General features: G+C 40.0%; 1 protein-coding gene across 1 annotated transcript in view; it reads right to left on the reverse strand.

Moving 5' to 3' along the window:
• LAMA1 (laminin subunit alpha 1) overlaps positions 1-19888 on the reverse strand; it is a 149897-nt gene that overhangs the window by 92529 nt on the left and 37480 nt on the right. Inside the window, exons 4-6 of the mRNA XM_057527375.1 lie at positions 4473-4715; positions 3299-3478; positions 675-764 (exon numbers count right to left, since the gene is read on the reverse strand). Coding sequence (XP_057383358.1) covers positions 675-764; positions 3299-3478; positions 4473-4715 — 513 coding nt within the window. The remainder of the gene's footprint in view (positions 1-674; positions 765-3298; positions 3479-4472; positions 4716-19888) is intronic.

The following is a 19888-nucleotide window of genomic DNA, read 5'->3' on the forward strand; positions in this document are numbered from 1 at the left end:
AGAGTAGCCCCTGCTCGCCGCAACTAGAGAAAGCCCATGTGCAGCAACGAAGACCCAACGCAGCCAAAAATAAATAAACAAAAATTTTAAAAAATAAAAATCCTATTCAGGAGTTAAATTATTACGAAGATTGGGAAAAAATAAGAAGTAACTTCATGTAAGTTTTTAAAAGAAGAAAAGAGGATGCTATCTTCTTCACTTAATACTAAGCTAAAACAGGGAAACTTTATTTTACCTTGATTTAGCACCACAAAAAAAGAAAGACGGAGAAGTCAGAAGGAGGGGAATCCTTCTTTTAAAAAGTATAAACATAATTTCTAACTGCACGTGATTTTCACTTGACTATCTTATAGAGAAGAGCTTCAAAATTCAAAAGGCCACTGAATTGCACACTTTAAAACGATTAAAATGGTTAAATTTTACGTTACTTTTTTTTTACCCCCCCTCCAAAAAAAAATATGTATGGAAAGAATTTAATTAGAAACATATTCTCCAACCAACACAAAATTAAATTGTTTAAAAAGATTAAACCAGTTAAATTATCTGAAAATCTTTTTTTGTGGCTTGATTTTATAACTTTCAACACATGCCTTGAATAAAAAAGTGCAATGCAAACATTACAGCTACAACTGCTATTTTGAATTTTTAGTAAAATGTGAAATACTGCAACTCACCTTTATAGTTTCATCCCATGGGCAGCTACTAGCATGGCCATAACAAATACACATTCCTCCAACAGAAATGTCTTTTATTGAATAGTAATACTAAGGAAAAAGAAAGTTACAAGCAAAAATTAAAACCTCTTCTATTTCAGTGAGAAGAAAACGTTGGCACTCCAACAAATATCTCAGTTGTTACTGATAATCAAAAACACAGATATACATTTTAAACTATATTTCATGCACAAGTAAATATAAATAAAATATTTATGTTCAATTAATGTAAACAATGTTCAAATTAGCTCATCAACAGAAACCAAAGGAGTTTAAAAAGAATTTCTCAACTTGGCTGCATCTTAAACCGAGGCAGTCATATTCAAAACCCATGTTACTCAAAACCCTAAAAATATTCCTAAATTGAATACAGCCCTATATAAAAAAGGAATAACTCATGACCAAGTAGGATTTATCCCATGGGTGCAGAGTTAATATAACACAAAAAAATCAATAAATGTAAATCACCACACTAACAGAATAAAGGAGAAAAATCATATGATCATTTCATTAGATGCACAAAAAGCATTTTACAGAAGGCAACACCATCATTAAAAAAAAACTCAGCAAACCAGAAGTAGAAGAGAACTTCTTCAGTCTAATGAAGGCTTGTCTATGGAAAACCTAGAGCTAACAGTGAAAGATTAAGTGCTTTCCTCTTAAAATCTGCTCTTACCATTTCTATTCAACATTCTACGGGAGGTGCCAGGCAGTTCAATAATGCAAGAAAAAATAAGTCAAAAGCAAACAGAGTGCACAGTAAGACTAAACTGTCATTATTTGTAGATGACATGATTGTGTACATAGAAAATCTATCAAAAACTACTAGAATATGTGAATTTGGCAATGTCTCAATCAACAAAAATGAATTGTACTTCTGTATACCAGCAATGAACAAATGGAAAATAAATGTTAGAAAGAAAACTATTAACACTAATATTCAAAAACATGAAATACTTAAAAATAAACTGAACAAAAGATGGACAAATAAACAAATAATAGATCATTGCCAAGAGGACCTTAAGAAGACAGAGATAAGTGGGGAGGTATAGCACATTCATGGGCTAGATGATCCAATATTGTCAAAATGTCTTCCAAAATTCCTCCTAAATTGATCTACGGAATCAATGGAATCCCAATGAAAGTCTTAGCAGGATTTCTTTCTTCCTGTCTTTCTTTCTTTCTCCTTTCTTTCTTTCCTTCTTTCTTTTTGGTATTAATTGACAAACTGATTCTAAAACTTATAAGGAAACACAATGAACTTGGAACAGCCTATCCCATCTTGAAAAAGGACTGAGTTGGACTATTATGGTACCTGACTTCAAGATTTACTGCAGTAATCAAGAAAGACTGTTATTGGCATAAGGATAGACAAATAGATCATTGGGACAGTATAGAGTCCAGAAACGCACCCACAATAATAAGGTCAAGTAATTTTCAACAGGGCACCAAAACAATTTAAAGGGAGAAAGGAAAGTATTTTCAACACATGGTGCTGGAACAATTGTATATACACGTGGGGAAAAAAGAACCTTCGCCTCTACCTCACACCAAATACAAAAATTAACAAGAAAAGGATAATAGATGTGAAAGCTGAAACTATAAAGCTATTACAAGAAAGCATCGGAAAATATTTTTGTAAACTTGCGATAAGCAAATATTTTTCAGAGAGGAATAGAAAGCACTAACTATAAAAGAAAAACGATAAACTGGACTTTCTCGAAATTAAACCATCTACTCCTCAGAAGTCATAGTTAGGAAAGTGGATAAGCAAGAGACAAGCCAGGGCAGAGAGAAGGGATTTGCAGTATAGACACATTTGACAAAGGACTTCTACCAGCATATATAGAGATCTTTTATAACTCAGAAATAAGGAGACAGATAACCCAATTTAAAAATGGATAGAAATGTCATCAGATACAAATAAGTACATGCTCAACATCAGTCATCAGGGAAATACAAATTAATTACCCCGAGGAGATGCCACCACATGCACATCAGCACGGCTGAGGTGGCAGTGACCGACGCCCCAGTGTGTGAAAGTGTGCAGTGTACCCAGAGCCCTCACTCACTGCTGGTCTGTAAAACGACACAGCTGCTTTTGATAAGGCTTAGAAAATTCCTAAAAATTAAACACATAGCTATCCTGTAACTCAGTAAATCCCACTCCTGCTTTATCCAAGGGATTTGGAAATGTTTGTCGCCACAAGCCTTATACGTTTACTATACACTGAAAATATGTACGTTTTCCTGGATGTAGCTTATATCTCAAACTTTAAAATTTTCTTTTAAGTGGGAAAAAAAACCCCAGCCATTCTCACTTGCTTGATCAGATGTAGAGCCAGATTAGAACGTGAAGAAATGACCACTGCATCGGCTGCATGATGGCGTTATGGGATGGGTGGGGACAGGGGGACCTGAGGGCACCGCGTCAGAACCATAACCTCGTTTAAAGGTGGCATTTTTAACAAAGCATAACTAACGATCTTCAACAAAAGTAAGAAAAAAGGCCAACTTGGGAGGAAAAGTCTATTTCCCTGAAACAACATAAACTTTTCAGTGGTCAGGAGCCCTGCCACACTCACTCGTCTTGTGACAATAGGGTCGAGGTCTCTAGGGTCCCGGTGGCTGAGGGTCATAAGATCAGCATTGAGGGTTCGAATGCGCTGCAAGCGCAGGCGGATGTATCGTGCAGAAGTAAATTCCAACAACTTGGGTGAAAGATCATCAGAGCTTGGTCTGCCATTGATTAGCGATGTATGAATCTAGAGATAAAGACATCAAAATAAACAAATATCAATTTTAAGCATGCAAAAAAATAGCCCTGATTGTTTACATTCAGGACATAATCTTTACAGATACTGTCTAAAATCAAACCAAACAACGGGGTTCTTACAGAAATCTGTCTGATATTCATTGACACTTGTGAACAGCATGATCACAACCCAAGTTCAGTTTACTGAAGTTATTCGTTCCAGTGTCTCAGAGATTGCGGGAAACTTTTAAACAGGACCACTTCTCCCAGTGAGGTGAGGGCGTTTTAACGTGTATCCACAGGCTTCTCTGAAACAGGTTCTAAATGTCATGAACAGACTGGGGAGAGCGGGGGGAAGTGCCAGAAAGCTCTGTAACTCCCATTTTCTCATCTCTGCTCTTGAAACAAGGCAGGGCTTGCTGCAGAGTTCCTGCTGTGAAAATCACTTGCAGGGCTTTTGTCGTTTTAGCTCATCAAGGCATGCTACCAAGGCATGGCTTGTTTTTGATTACACTCTGACTTAAGGATGTGTGTGCAGTCCGGGCATGGAGAGCACGGAGCTGGAATAGTTCATGAACCATCTCCAACCCTCAACACCTCCAGGGACAGGGAGAACTTCCCAGAGGAAAACCGGGAGCTCTATATTTTAGAAGCATGTTCGCTCTCTCTTTAATATTTTAACAAATCTTGCGGTCCTGGTGTCATGAGAAAGATGCTCTGAGAATGATCTGATGGAGTTATTAAATCACAGCAGAGTGAAGGTTGAGGGATCTCCCTGAAGGGAAGAAATCAATAAAGTAAAATGTGTCAGTGGTGGCATTAATCATCAGTAGACACCAGTCAATGGCACCTTAACTACAGCAGCTAGACAGTTAAAGCTCTCTGTGATCTGTACCAGGAGAGCTCTGTTTTGAGTGTTTCCTGTTGGCTCTGTGATGGCTAGGTTGTCACTGGAGGTGACACTGATGAAAAACAGACCTCCTGGCCGGCAGGGGGCGCCATACCTCTCCGTGCTCAAGCGGCACCAGCCTGGAGTAATAGGAGGTGCAGATCACTTCGTCATCTGCCCTGTAAGTGGGCGGCCCCCGTCTTGGAGTGATATTGTAATGAGTCAAACATTCCGTGTCACTAACTGCATAGTACTGCCAGGGGCTGAACTCCATGCCATCCAGAGAACGCTCCAAAATCCAGTTTCCAGGCCGAGGGGCATTAGCAGCTTTGATGATGACATAAGCGACTTGAAAGACCTGGAACAAAGACATTGAAAAGTGTCAATCGAAAATCAGCAACAAGTGCTCAAAAACCAAAGTGCCTCTTGAGAGTATTGCCACCTGATGATGGCCAATGTCACTCACTGCTCTTGAGGCTAACTGCTCATAAGTGTTAATCAGAAATGTATCTTGTAAATGTTTTCCTGGTGGCATGTGTCTTCAAAATAAACTCAAAAAATACTCACAAATAAATTTGTATTATTATTATTATTGTTATTATTAACAGTGTTAATATTGACATAAGTGCTTGTTTTCTTGTTTCCTATGTCTTTCTCCATCAGGATTCTGAATGATAATAGTTGTATTATATTTCATTAGTAGTCGTGTTAAATGTATTTCTTGTATAGTGATTTGGAGACAACACATCTGAATATGAGAAAAAAAGTCAGCCCGTTACACACTTATCACGATGGTTAAAATCCAGAACACTGACAACACCAGATGTTGGTGAAGATGTGGAGCAACAGGAACTCTCATTCGTTGCTGGTGGGAATGCAAAATGGTACAGCCACTTGGGAAGACAGTTTGGTGATCTCTTAAAAAATTAAACACAGTCTTACCATACAATCCAGCAATCATACTCCTTGGTATTTACCCAAAGGAGTTGAAAACTTCCATAGGTGAATGGATAAAGGAAGTGTGACACACCCATACAACAGAATATTATTCAGTGATTTAAAAAATGAACTCTTAATCCACAAAAAGACATAGAGTAAACTTAAATGCATATTGCTAAATGAAAGAAGCCAATGTGAAAAGGCTACATACAGGATGATTCCAACTATATTGCCTCTGGGCTTGTTTTTTTATTTTTGGTTTTAAGCTTCTCCCCATCTTAGCCCTCAGCAATTCTAGCAACACAAGAGCCCCTTAAAATTAACCCCGCTGAAGCCACAATATTTCACATTCATCTACTGAATTATTCCCTGCAAAGGACGGTTTTATCTCATTATAATAACTCTGTTCACCTACAAGAAATGTCTCCCAATAAAATTTAGTCTATAAATGATGTAAGTGTGAAATGTTGACTACCCATGTTCATGTGCAATTTTCCTCTAGAACACAATCACTGTTTCTAAAGCACATTAAAAGCAAAATAATGTTCTCAGATTTCAATAATCAGGAAAATCAGGAACTGTGTATCTGTTATGAAAGCTTGTATCTGGAGCTGAATGTCCAATGTTTAAAAATCTAGAACCATCTTCATCGATTTAAACCACTTTTTTAAAAATTAAAATAATGCAAAGGCCATTTTGTCCTAGCATAAACATCTCCAGAACATTCTCCTATGAACATAATTACATTTTTTTCTTATTGGGAGTTTATTTTAAAAAAAAAACCCTTTTCCCCAATTTTATAATTCATATATTCCATAATTTATATTTTTAAAGTCTACTATTTTTTAATATGACTGAAAAACCAAACACTTCTCAGAAATACCTGGCAATTAATCTTACTGTCTCCTCTAGAACCAGTCCTGAAGAACATCAGGGTTTTTTTAATGCAGCTCGGGGGAGGTTAGTTTCACCTTTGCAAAGTTCCAGCACTGTCCCAGAACACCATGATGGAATCCGGCCTAAGCAGCTTTCCATTTGGTTTTCATACTGATGCCCAAGCTAACTGGAGGGAGGACACCCTCTTCTTTACTCCTCACTGTCCAATTGCCTTGCAACTATTTTCACCATAAAAGGAGAAGTCTATGAGCATGTGGACCACTGTGGAATATGTTAAAATAGACTTCACAAATTGCAGGTGCCAAGTGAGATGGCATGATCAAGCAGCCCATTTGAGAGGGATGGAAATCAAGGTCATTGGCAAATGGAATGACTGCATTTACCTTCCGTTTTCCAGTTTCACATTTGAAAATGGAAAGAACCAACAGGTTTACCTCCTGTGTGCTAAGAACTTCATGTATATCATCCCATTTAACTCCAAACAACCCCATGAGTTTCAAGTCATTGTGGTTCCCATTTTACATATTTGGAAACTGATGCTTAGAGAGGTTAAAAGATAAACTACTGAGTTGCAGGTCCCAATGAGAAACCAGGGGTCTCACTCCAGAGTCCTTAGCATCCACTATACACCCCCCCAAATGTACACACACACTAAGGTCATTGAATTTTCTTTTTGTAACCCCAGAAGAAGACTCCTACATTCACTTGGGCGCTGGGTTCATGTCTAAACAGGCACCATGGCAATTGTTTCTGTTAACTCTGCAGTTTCTGTTGTGACAGCCCAGGATGTGTGGGGTGGAGGGGATGGAGAGTGTGCAAGGAACAAAAACTAATGCTACGTAGCGCTTGCTGTGGCCAAGGACAACGCTAAGTCCTTTACTAGAATTACTAGTCTTCAGACCCTTCCAACTACGTTCTTCTTATGAAATATGTAGTGTTACTTCCCCTACTTTACAGATGAGGAAACCGAGGCACAGAAAGGTTACAGAATCTTCCCAGGATCTCACATGTACTAATATGTAAACCACACTTCTACAGATTGCAAGGAAAAAAAAATGAAACTCCCAGCTGAGCAGCTGGTGGGTACCAATCTGGTTTTCCAAACCACTGACCTCAACCAGTAGCAATTATTTCAATACCATGTTCTCGTACTTTTATCAAACCCTTGTCAGCTTTTAGATGGACAGCTTAGTCACATGTAACAAAACGTAACCCAGCGGAAGAACAACCATAATGGGAAAACTTCAGGACCATCCCTCCAGGGATCAAGGCCTTCAGCTATGAAGCTGGGCATTGTTCTCACAGTCTCTCACTGGTTCTCTAGGTCCCCAAATTGCAGACCAGGAAACAAGCCAAGAAAGGGACTATGAAATATAAATCTGCAAAAGAGGAAGAGGAAGCTATGAAATATCTAAATGCAATTTGTTTTCACTTAAGTCACGTTATTGGCTGACTTATGTCTCCCCAAAATTCACAGGCTGAAGCCCTAACCCTTAGTACCTCAGAATGTGACTGTATCTGGAGAGAGGGTCTTTAAAGAGATAATCAAGATCAAATAAGGTCATATGGGTGAGCCCTAATCTCATCTGACTGGTGTCCTTTTAAGAAGAGAAGATTAGGACCCAGACATAGGGGCAACCCTGTGAGGATACAGTGAGAAAATGGCCATCTGCAAGCCAACGGGCAAGGTCTCAGAAGGAATCAACCCTGCCAACACCTTGCTCTTGGACTTCCAGCTTCCAGAACTGTTTGCTAATAAATTTCTGTTGTTTAAGCCCCCAGGTTTCGGTATGTGCTACGGTGGCCCTAAGCAAATGAACACAAGCTAGTCTAATTCACCAATTGTGTGTTGACAAACCAGTCTTAACAGCCCCTATAGAAAAAGTAAGGAATTCTCTGTTAATATATAGAATTTTAAACCTTTGCCCAAATGAAATCCGTGATATTTCTGTTGCTGCTTTTTAGCATGGTTGACTAAAGTGCCTTTTCTCTCCATATAAGGTTGGCTGAACACAAAGTGATGATGCAGGGCTTTCACTAAATTCAGAGTCACTGAGGTCTTGCCAAACCTGCAGCTGATACAGCCACTTTCAAATCCACTTTCATCAGGGTTTTCTACCAAGAGGCCTTTGTTAATGATCACTGGAATGCACACAAACAGTGCCACATAAATAAAGCACACATACACCAAACACCGCTTTCTACACAGGAATCCAGACAGGAATTTTCATGTGGGCCTCAACTTTAAATATATTAAAACCACCTCAGGCACAGAGATAAGAAAAATACACAGAGCGTAATTCTCCAATATCAGGGGCCAGCTTCAGATGTGCTCAGGGAAGCAAAGTGTTTCTTCTCCACAGAAAGCTCAGCTGCGTAAGCTGCAGGGGCCCAGATACCACATGGGACCCCTGGCTGGAAATTCTCCACAGGAGCACTTACCTGCCTCCAAGGCCATAATGAAACAGTGAATGGAGAATTGTTTTCTCTTAGCCGATGGGAATGACCTTCTCACAGGCAAAAGAGATTTAGTTTTAACAGTCAAATTAAACTTTTAAAAAAGAGTTCAGTCTATTTGGTAAGTAATATTGCTCAATTATCCCTATAAAAGTGGTGAATCTGTGCTTTGTCAGCGTTATTTCTTAGGACATTATTAGACAATAAGATTCAAAATGATCATTTGAGCTAATGTTTATTACTCAAGAATAAAGACGTAACTATTTACTAGAAGTTTAATTACTGATGCAACTATGACTCCCTTCTGGTTTTACAGAGTATGGATCACCGAACTAACTAATCAATTGATAATCATGTGAAGTAGCAACAAACACTCGGCAGAACAAGAGAAGTTTGGGGCTTGGACGTTTACTTGGCACGTAGGATCCGTGGGATACACATTTTAGGTAAATCTCTTATGGGCAATGATCTTGAAATGTCATTTCTATTCGATTTTAGTGGCTGTTTTACTATTATTGCCTTGTTTTAGGACAAGTATACAAAATTAACAGACAAAAGAAAATAGCTTCATGAATGAGAAGTGTGGAATAAAATAGGTCTGTTTCTCTTTAAATTTGCTGCTGTCCATAGAAGTGCAGGATAAACACGTCAGAAACCAGTCTCTTTCCCCCCCTTACTTTTCTTCTTGCTTTTTCCTTTTACTGAGGGCAGGAGGGACTGGCTACTTGTAATGGCAAATTTAGAGCAAGCAGGTTTTTTTCCTGAAAATTCTTAAGCTTCGTGTCTCAGGAAGTCAAGGAAGGCTCACTTTGGAAGCAAGCTCAGATTCTTCAAGTGGACACTGAGGAAAAGCCAGGGTGAGAAAGCTGATGAACAAGGAAGGAAGGGCAGAGAGAGGGGCCCATCACAGAAGTAAAGGGGAACCAGGACCAGTTACCTGAAGGTGGGAAAGGGGTACTTAAAACCCCTTCAGAAGGAGTTCTGTTTCTCATCAACTAGAAAAGTTATTTCAAAAAGAGCCCACGATAAGCTGTCCCATGGTCCGTGAGCCACTGGTTCCATCTCAGGATGACTAGGGGGATTATCTCAAAGGCTACGTGTTGCACTACATTAAGAATCAAAACTGGAAAGTAAGAGGCTGGTTTCCGTTCCTAGTCTCCATGGATCTCCCTGTAGAATTGCTCCCAAAGTTCAATTTCACCAAGGGTTCTGGGAAGAACCTCCTTTGTGGGAGGTGAGTTGGAAGGACCTCAAAAGCACAGTCAGGCAGGTCACCAAATGTCCTTTGTGGGGATCTTCACTGCTTTCCCCCACCTGTAGGTGCCGGGTGACAGCTGAGCCCCAAGAATGAGATAAACCCGCTGCGAAACGCAGTTACCGGCCATTCTAGGACCTGGGAAACGCAAAGAGCGACTTTCCCATCCCCCGACTCCTGACCACCGGTCAGCCGGAGCCATCGGTTTCCAGCCAGGAACAACATCTCAGCCTTTGAAATTACGTTGGGCTTTTCCCCCAAGTGCAGTGCAGTTTGTTCACGTTGGAACAGAGGGGGCAGTAAATACCGTTCCTTCCTTCCCCTCCCGAAGGTGGAAGGAGGCTCGGGAGTCCATCGTGGAGATGGAAGGAAGTCAGCAACATTCCAGGAGAAAGCAAAGCTGGAGGTGGCGGTCTCGACGGTGGCTGCAGAGGTCAGCCTGACACTCTGCCTCTGGTGGCACAGGCTGAGTGGACACACGCCCCCCACCAGGACACAGGACGCTGGGACCAAGGACGCCCCTAACACCGTTTCACTGGAGAGTCACTCAGTGAACACTGATTGAGCATCTGCTTTGGAACAGGACCGTGGCGGGTGCCACAAAGACAGCGGTGAAGTGGGGGACACGGTCAGGGTGGCCTGGATGCCCTGATGGGGAGACAGAGGTGGGCCAAGTCCCCCAGGAGAAGGACGGAAGGCGGCCAGGGTATCTGGGGGGGGCCAGCCTAGTCTGGAGAAGGGGTGGTCAGGGAAGGCTTGTCTGGAAAGAGGTGGAGACTGAGAAGGAGATGTCTAGGTAAAGAGAGGGAGGTCAGAGGGACACCGAGTGGGACCCTGCAGGGCCAGAGCATGGAGCGTGGGACATGGCAGGAGGCCCGGTTGGCTTGAGCGTCGAGACGGGAGGGGACTGGACAGGGCAGGGCTCTTTGCGAAACCTTAAAACTTCTAGACCATTCGAAGACCCTAAACCAGGGAGTTACCAGGTCACCAGGGATGAAAAGATTGGATGCCGGAACTGGATACTGGTGCTGGGAAATCGTGAGAGCTGGTGGTGTTGACACAGTGAAGACCAAGACTAAAGTAGAGAAAAAAGCCAGTGGGTCTTCAAGAGTTTGCCGAAAGGTCCAGTGTGAGTGAGAAAGAAAACACGGAGGCCCAGCAGGGCTTTCCAGCTTTGGCCAGACCCCCTCTCCACCTCAGGAAGATGGGACAGGTCTCCCCGACATGGCCCCAAAGCCCACACTTTGCCCTTCTTCCCTCAGTCCCAGAGAATGTCTGGCTGAAAACATTTGAAAGCTTCTTTTCACTTCCTCTCTTGGTCCTCACGTTGACCTATGGTGCCCAGTAGGTCCAGCAACGGTTAGCAGCATACAGCCTGACAGTCCTCTTTTCATCCCTCATCGTGAGAAAACAGTTCAATTGCACCTCAGAAAGTAAAATGGGCCCCTAATCATTAAGCCTCACAAATCCAACTGGCGACACCGTCTAGAAAAGCTGTGCAAATCTGCACTTGACTAACTCCATTAAACATTAACCTGTGAGTTACACATTTACAGCCTCTAGACACAATAATTATGCGTTTCTTTCACTAAATCTAGCTGAATCGTTTATAGTTTTAGCCCTAGAGAGATTAGAAAGCATTTTTTGTTTTTTTGCAAGATTTCACTCAGTACATGGAACCTTGGTCTACACGCTATTTGAAGATTCTCATCTTTCTTTAGGTACCTCTAACTTCACTGAGCATCTATCATTTGTCAGGCATCAAGCTGACACATCATCACATTTAAAGCTTTTTTTTTTAAAACGGAATATCTGAACAAAGGTCTTATACAGGAAGGCTTTTGTTTATTTAGAAAGATGCGGTGGGAAGCTAAGTGCTGCAGCTGCGTGGAAAACAAGGTGGTGGTTCCTCCAGAAAGAAACTTAGAATTATCATGTGATCCAGCAACTCCACTCTGGGTATATACCTACAAGAACTGAAAGCAGGGGCTCAACAACAGATATCGGGACAACGATGTCTATTGAAGCATTATTCACGGTAGCCAAAAGATGGAAACAAACCAGATGTCTGCCACGGATAAATGGCTAAACAAACTCTGGGATACAAGGGAATATTATTCAGCCTTAAAAAGGAATGAAAGTCTGATACCTGCTACAACATAGATAAAGCTGCAGTTATTATGCTAAATGAAGTAAGCCAGACACAAAAGGACAAATACTGCATGATTCCACTTACATGAGTTACCCAGAATAGTCAAATTCATCGAGACCCAAATTCGAATTGCGGAAAACTGGGGCTGGGGAGGGGAGGGAGGACGGAGAGTTACTGTTTAATGGGCACAGAGTTTCAGTATGAGATGATGAAAAAGTTCTAGAGAGGGATGGTGGCGATGATTGCACAACAATGTAAATGCACTTAATGCCAGTGAATTGTACACCTAGAAATGGTTTAAATGGTAAATTTTATGTTATGTATATTTTACCACAAGAAAAAAAAAAGATGTGAAAATAAGGAGAGAAAAGTGAATGATACAAAGACTCAACTTTTTGTGGAAGATGGAGATTTCTAAATTGAACATGACGAGGGACTAACCCTGCAGAAGCCAACCGAGCCATCTGGAGGGCAAGCTAGCAGCTCAGAGGGGATGCGTGAGACCCTGTCTTTCCCACGACCCTATTTCTGTCAGTTTCTTACTAAGCTCTAGTGAGGCCTGATGACACGTCACAAAATACAAAATTGGAGCCCAAACTGTTTGGGTTTGAGAGTGAAAGGAGACCCCTGAGTGACGTGACTGAAGACCCTCAGCTCAGAGGGCGGCCTCTCCTCCTGGTGACGTTGACTAAGTGCCCGGCTGACCCCTGGGCAGCCCTATTGCTGGCCTGGCCCTGGAGTCTGGTACGGCATTGTAAATGATCCTAAATGGTGAGCATCTCAACGGAGGCCTAAGAAACAGTTATTTCATGGGCTTTCTTGTGCTTCTAGCACCTGAAGAACAAAGATAAATATCTTCTGATTGTATGTCATAAAATAGAGAAAACAAAATTTTAAATTATAAGACTGACAATTCTCACGGTCACCTAATTAGGGGGGAAAAGGTATTGGACACTATTAAAACAACACTAGATAGGTCACTTTATGATTTTACTTTTAAAAAGATGATTAAGAATAACTCAAATTTGATTAAAAAAACTATTATAGAGGGGGTATATGGAAACTCAATTTTTCTGTAAATCTAAAACGTTGCTATAAAATAAAGTCTATTAATTTAAAAAGACACACAAAACAAAGGAACAGAACTATTTACACATGTTATAATAGTTATCAGTTACTCTAAGAAAGCTTAAACCCCTCCAGTTGGCTGCACAGAAGCTAATAAGTGGTTTTCAGGCTTCACCAAACTTCTCAGGTATGTGGGCTTAGACAGCTGTGGCATCCCAGCTAATTATCTGCAGGTTTTAAATTGATCTCACAGTTTTCCCAGGCTTCATTTCCGGACCTTATGGGGCATGGAGGCCACCAAGCCAGGGCGAGCCAGTGCTCTCCAAGTATCTGTGCAGAAATTTCAAAGGAGCACAGATCTGAATGCATTGGCACAAGCAGGCCCAGTCCCTAAAGAGTTTCCACCTTGTCACTACTTTGGCAGCTTCATCACCTCCCCAAGGCCAATGCTTGCAGAGTCAGACTTCCAGAATTACTCCCCACCCTCCTCCCAAAAAGGTAGTGATTGGTGATGAACAGATCTGAAATTTCTTACAGTCCAGAGAATTACAGAAGGAAATTTAATGTTTCCCATGATTCAGGCTTAAAATGATAAATCCAGCTGTGTTCTCTACACCCCACTGCATTATTCACAACGAATACTGTGAATATGGATCTACATGTTATTCCGATTTCTCACATTGTTAACTGTGAAATACCAAATAGAAAAACACTTTATAAAATGCACAATACAGATGTAAGGTAACACTGTCAGATTTGTAATCACTTTCCCTAAGTGCCATAGTTATTCTGCTGACAACTAGCACCTCTCAAGATGATGATATTTACAGTTCATTCAATATTTTTCTCATTTGTTATGACTTGAAAATTCTGTCCTGCCTCTTACACTGATATTCAAATATCTAAAACTGTCACCAGAATTTGACAAAGCATTTGCCTCACCAGAGATTAATAATCATGGCATAATTTACACATGTGAAGGTGATAAACAAGACCAAACAAATATTGTCTAAGCATCTGAAGTCAGCCCAGTATTCCCAAATACATGTTCAATACAGTGACAAAATGTAAATAAATGAATATATGTTATATCTGAATGAATGAATGAATAATTCCTTGCTATTCAATGAACAGAGAACAAAGAAAGAAAGAGCCTTTTAGTCTCCATGCTGCTGAGAGGTTATGAGACACACTCTTTCATTCACTGTTAGTGAGTATATAAATTGAACAATATTTTTGAAAAAAAATAAAACAATAAAAATTACGTTTCAAAAATGTTTAAGCTCTTTGGGTTTTTTGTTTGTTTTTGTTGTTGTTGAGTGAATTTATTGCATGTTTCCTTATATAAGCACCACTCCGCAACATAATAAGCGAATTCAGTAAGCTTTACAGAATTTGTAGAAATTCTCACCATTGGGCCTTTTTTTGTGCTGACCCTTGCTAACACCAAGGGTTTTAACAATAAAATGGAAAACATCTTTAGGGGGTTAATTAATGAAACCTTGGTAAACATCTTTTTTAGTGATTAACCTTAATAAAAGACAATCTCAAGTACTTGAGAAATGTATGGATAATATGTACGTACTCTTGAGTAATTTCCTCAAATATGTATTAGTCAAGTTTCTCACAGGAGCTGGACAATGGTCCATTCAAGTCTGGAGTATCTATGCTGCTAAATTAAAATCTTCATGCTTTGGCTATCCAATGCACAGGTGACAAGACTGACGTTGTTTTGGAGGTTAAGAAATTGAATGTAATTTCCTCTGAGGGGACAAAAGATTTCTTCTCCTTAGGAAACAACTTTTAGACTTGTTCAAGAGCTTAAACAAAACTCAGCTGACCAGTTCTGTAAAATGTAGTATTACAGAAATTGCTTTAGTCTGGAAAAAAATGTAAACATAGTTTGTTACCAGTTTGTACCTTCACCATAGAAAAACCTTAAAATCATTCTCGTGCAATGTCTGATTTTCAGTGGCATTGTCAGATGGTTGAGTAGTGAGTCTGAAGAGACAAAGCTGGGGCCAGTATATGGAAGGCTGAACTTTATCAGGTATTCAACAGGATCTGCTGAAAATATTTCAGCAGAAAAATGAAAGACGGTTCTTGTGGCAGTGACGTGAGGAATGGCCTAAAGTTGGGGAAGATGAGGTAGCGGATGTGAGGTAATAAAGTCTTTTACTAGAGTGATGGCTACGAATATATTTAACAAATGAATGCAACTAATATTCAAACAATTAACAAGACCCAGTAAGAGGCTAGATATAAAGAATGGAGAATCCCTGACTAGAATGGGAGAAAGCAGCCACCCCTGAGTAAAAGCTTACTAAAAGAGACAAAGCCAAAAGTAGAACTCTGATCTCCTGATTCCCCATCCATTTCTCTTTCCACTGTAGCTGTTGACTGATTTGGAATGTTAAAGCTGGTCTGAAAGACCACAAGCTTCAGTAGGCAACCTGATATGGCATAACAAAAGCTCAGTTAAATTACTCTGAGGATTTCTTTTTCTTAGACCATGGTTATAATTCTAGCTTTTGTGCTAACTAGCTTTAATCTTGGGCAAATCATTTGCCTTTGACACCTCTTATGTTTTTATATGAATTTATTTCTTTTGTTAATATTGCACAGACGTTTTTCTTAATAAATAATTATTGTTTTCCACAAGAAATAATTTCTTTGAGGGCAGTAATATGGACTATATGTGGATCTTTTACCATTGATTATTTATAATACCTAAGAAGTGTCTCTGTGAAATGGTGTCAAATTAATGAATATAAATAGTTGAGGACATCTTGTTAGAAACAACACGAAATGCTAATAAAAACACAAACAGAACCTGAACTGTTCACATTAATTTAGGCTAGTGGGGAAGCTTCCCTACCTTTTATTAGGCCTCTGACTACTTAAAAAGAGTTTCTAGCATTCATAAGTACCTAATAGCCACCGCCATGTTATACTTTATTATGAGAAGAAAATGTCCATTTCACAGGAGAACCATTTCCCCACGCTCTTCTTCATCCTTCCTCCCAAAGATTTCATGTGGCAGCAACAAAGGGCAAGGGGGACCCTGAAAACGACCTTTCCGTTTTTAAGTTAACACAAAGAATGGCTTGGTTTGGCTTCTGTGACTTTCACTGGAGAAAAATGTTGCACACTATATATGTAAGTTTCCTCAGCTTCTTGTGATTGATAGATTACACCAGTATTCAGTCCTTACTCCTGTGCAGATTACTTTAGGGCACTTACAGGCAGGCAGGCAGCCCACAGAGGAGGGCTTTTGGATTCGCAGAACTCTCCCTATATAGCACTCGGCGTCAGTATAACCTGAAAGTTCTTGCCCCAGGAACTCTGGCCAGCACACCCTTTTCTGGGGCCCCTTAGGTTACTGGCTCCAGCACAGGTGGGTGGGAGAGCTAAATCAGCAGAAGAAAAGCAAAACTGAGGAAGGAAGAGAGGAGAGGTCATAAGGACAAGGGAGCAGAGTCTGCGACTAATAAACACTGAGATGGCTTCTTTATGTGATTTGTAAAATGTCTTTAGAGGCAATTCCAAAAGAAATGTTTCAAAAATATTCTAAGTAATACTAGCATCACTACAGTAAGTGCATGGCCTCCCAAGGGTACCATTTTAAAGGATTCTATGAGTTATGATTGTTTTAAAAAATATTAGAGTTTATTTTAAAATTCAATATAAAAAGCACTGCTTAAGTGATGGCTGTGACCCACAAATACAAGGAAATTTGCAGGATGTGTGGGTGGGATGGAAACGCTCTTAATTTTATTGTCTAAGGACTAAATTCAGCGCTATGTATTTCTGCACTGGCCACCATTAAAAACTGAGGCTGCTGGACATTTGGTGAGGAAACACAAGATTTTAAGAAAAGTGCAAATGAACAGCATGTGTAATTTCAAAGCAAGCCTGCCTTACAGAATATATGGGTGTTTGGGTGAAGCAGAGTGAATAGCCCATCTCAATTTTAATATACAGAAGCAACACAGTATGAGAGTAACAGAAGTTTTTGTAGCTCAACAGACCTAGTTTACATCCTGGCTTCACCCTTTTGTAGTTGAATAACCCTCTGCAAATTATTTAGCTTCTCTGAGACCCAGTTTCCTTACCTGTAAAATGTCTAGTGAAGTGCCTGGCAAACAGAAAATATTCCATAAATATCAGTTCCTCTGTAAGGGTGGGGTTTTTTTTTTCAAACTAAGGGTCAAAACCCTTTGGTAGATTATGAAATCAATTTAGTAGGTTACAACTAGCATATTTTAAAAACTGAAACAACAAAAAACATCAGAGTACACTGCACATAATGGTAAGTATTATTCCATAATGCATATGCTGAGTTCTGATATAAATGCATTTTTTACTGTGGATTACAACCAAAAAGTTTCAAAGTCTCTGTTCTACAGAGAAATTCTCAGATTATTATATTAAAAAGGCTTTAGCAGTGCTGCCTTTATCCAAATGAGACTCTGTAAATTTTAAGAACTTAAAGTGTTCCTTACCTTCTAACTTGTTGCAGTAAAAATAAGACATGAATCATAGAGAAGATAAATTTAATCTGGTACTGTAGGGCATTAAATTCAATTTTAAGATTGGTTTCTGTGTTACACTGACTGATTTATACTTCTAAACACTTTATAGTTTATAGGTATATCATTTATAGTTGATTAAACACATCTAGAAATTTCTACAAAAAGTTGGCTATTAGGTTCTATTATGGGGAAATTAGATACAATTTCTAAATAATTTTAAATTATAAAACTTTTAAAAAGGATTGCAACTTGCCTAAGCATGAAGACTGCTAGAGTAATATTCCCATCCTGATGAGTAGTAAAAATCAAAGGCCTATATGAGCACATACAGTGATGTCCCACATTGGCTCAGTAAAAAGGAGAGCTCCCAAAACAAAATGTGAGGGTCAATAACAGACCTCTTTTCTACTTCAAGTCTTGATGTAGAGCCAGCCTGACAGTAGAATGAGTCCCTAGTGCTGTTAAGATGGTGAGCTAGCCAATTTTAGGTTGGCAGAATAGGAATTTTAGGTTGGCTGAAGGGTAGCATACTAGAAATTACAGAATTCAATGATACAGCTGAATCTTGATATAACTGTATCTTAAATTTATAATTTTAGCTGACCAGGCCAGATTGGCTATTATTAGAACCCATGGGACTGAAGTTTAGGAATCTTGTTTCAAATTAGCGCCCTGGGCAATTCTGATCCTCATTATGGTTTGAACGCCCTGTGTTAAAGGGACAGCAAGGATCTGAAAATATAAAAAGATGGAGTTCAAAAGTACTTATCCCGGGCTTCCCTGGTGGCACAGTGGTTGAGAATCCGCCTGCCAATGCAGGGGACACGGGTTCGAGCCCTGGTCTGGGAAGATCCCACATGCCGCGGAGCGGCTGGGCCCGTGGGCCACAACTACTGAGCCTGCGCGTCTGGAGCCTGTGCTCCGCAACAAGAGAGGCCGCGACGGTGAGAGGCCCGCGCACCGCGATGAAGAGTGGCCCCCGCTCGCCGCAACTAGAGAAAGCCCTCGCACAGAAACTAAGACCCAACACAGCCAAAAATAAATAAATTAATTAATTAAAAAAAAAAAAAAAGTACTTATCCCAACCTTACAGGTATCCAATATCAAATACTGGCTCAGAATCTGACACTCAGAGTACTTCCTTCTTGGTATTATATTAAAGATATGAGTCAGCAGGTAGCAATACTTGATGTTTTCCAGTATTTAAGAACAATAAGAAATGGTGTGTTGCTTCATTGGAATTCATTGGTGAGAAGCAAAAAGTATGAAAGAGAAAGGTCTCTTTAGATTAGACATAGAAGTAAAAGGTAGCAATCAATAAAAGTTATTAAGAGTAAACTCAGCAAGAGAGAAGTGATAAACCATTCAACTACCTGATGAATCCATTTGGCTCCTGAGCAGAGAGTTCACACCTTCTGTGGTGTAGGTGCCCTTTCCTCTGTCCTCAGAAAAGAATAAAGAATAAGGCAAAAGGTGGTTCCTTCTTATTTCAAATGAGTTGAGAGTACAGGATAAGTCTGCCCATAATCTTAAATTCTTTTTTCCTAAGTTTAAAACTTTTCTGCTATTTGAGATAGACATTGGGTTGGGCTGAGCCATGCTTGCTGTCAATGTCAAGTGTTGAGATTAGCACCACAAATCCTCCACCAGGACTGAGTCTTGGCATCAGGCTTTGTCCATCATCAACCTTGAATGTGAGAAAAGGCAAGCATGAGTGCCATTCTTGGGGAGAAACAGCAGCTGTGCAAGGTGAAAGAAATCACAGGAGACAGCAAAGCCTGGGGAAAAGGATGGTAGTAACAGAAGTGAGGTAGAAAGCTAGTTCTTAGCTCCTCCAACTGCCAGCTGAAGAGCCTTAGGGTCAAACACTCCCTGCACAGCAAGTACATGAGCCCCCTGAAATTGTAAGATGCCCCAAGAAATGATCTGGTGTTCCCCCCTTGCTTATTTTTTAGCTCAAACTCTAACAACGTTGAAAGTATTTGGAGATTGACACCTCTCTTTCTCTCACTTTCTTTTTTACCCAGAGGTTACAATAGAGGATGAACAGAGATGGCAGCCAATACCAAAAAAACCCCAAAAAAACAACAACAAAAAACAAACAAAAAAACACAAAACAGATTATGAGAAAAGTCTGCATTACACATGGGTAGAATTCACCCCATAAGTCAAAGAACTTTTCAAAATTACAAGGGAGGGAAGGCAGAGGGGACTAGATATTTGAGGTG

This window comes from Balaenoptera acutorostrata, chromosome 13 (assembly GCF_949987535.1).
Source record: "Balaenoptera acutorostrata chromosome 13, mBalAcu1.1, whole genome shotgun sequence".
Taxonomy (NCBI): domain Eukaryota; kingdom Metazoa; phylum Chordata; class Mammalia; order Artiodactyla; family Balaenopteridae; genus Balaenoptera; species Balaenoptera acutorostrata.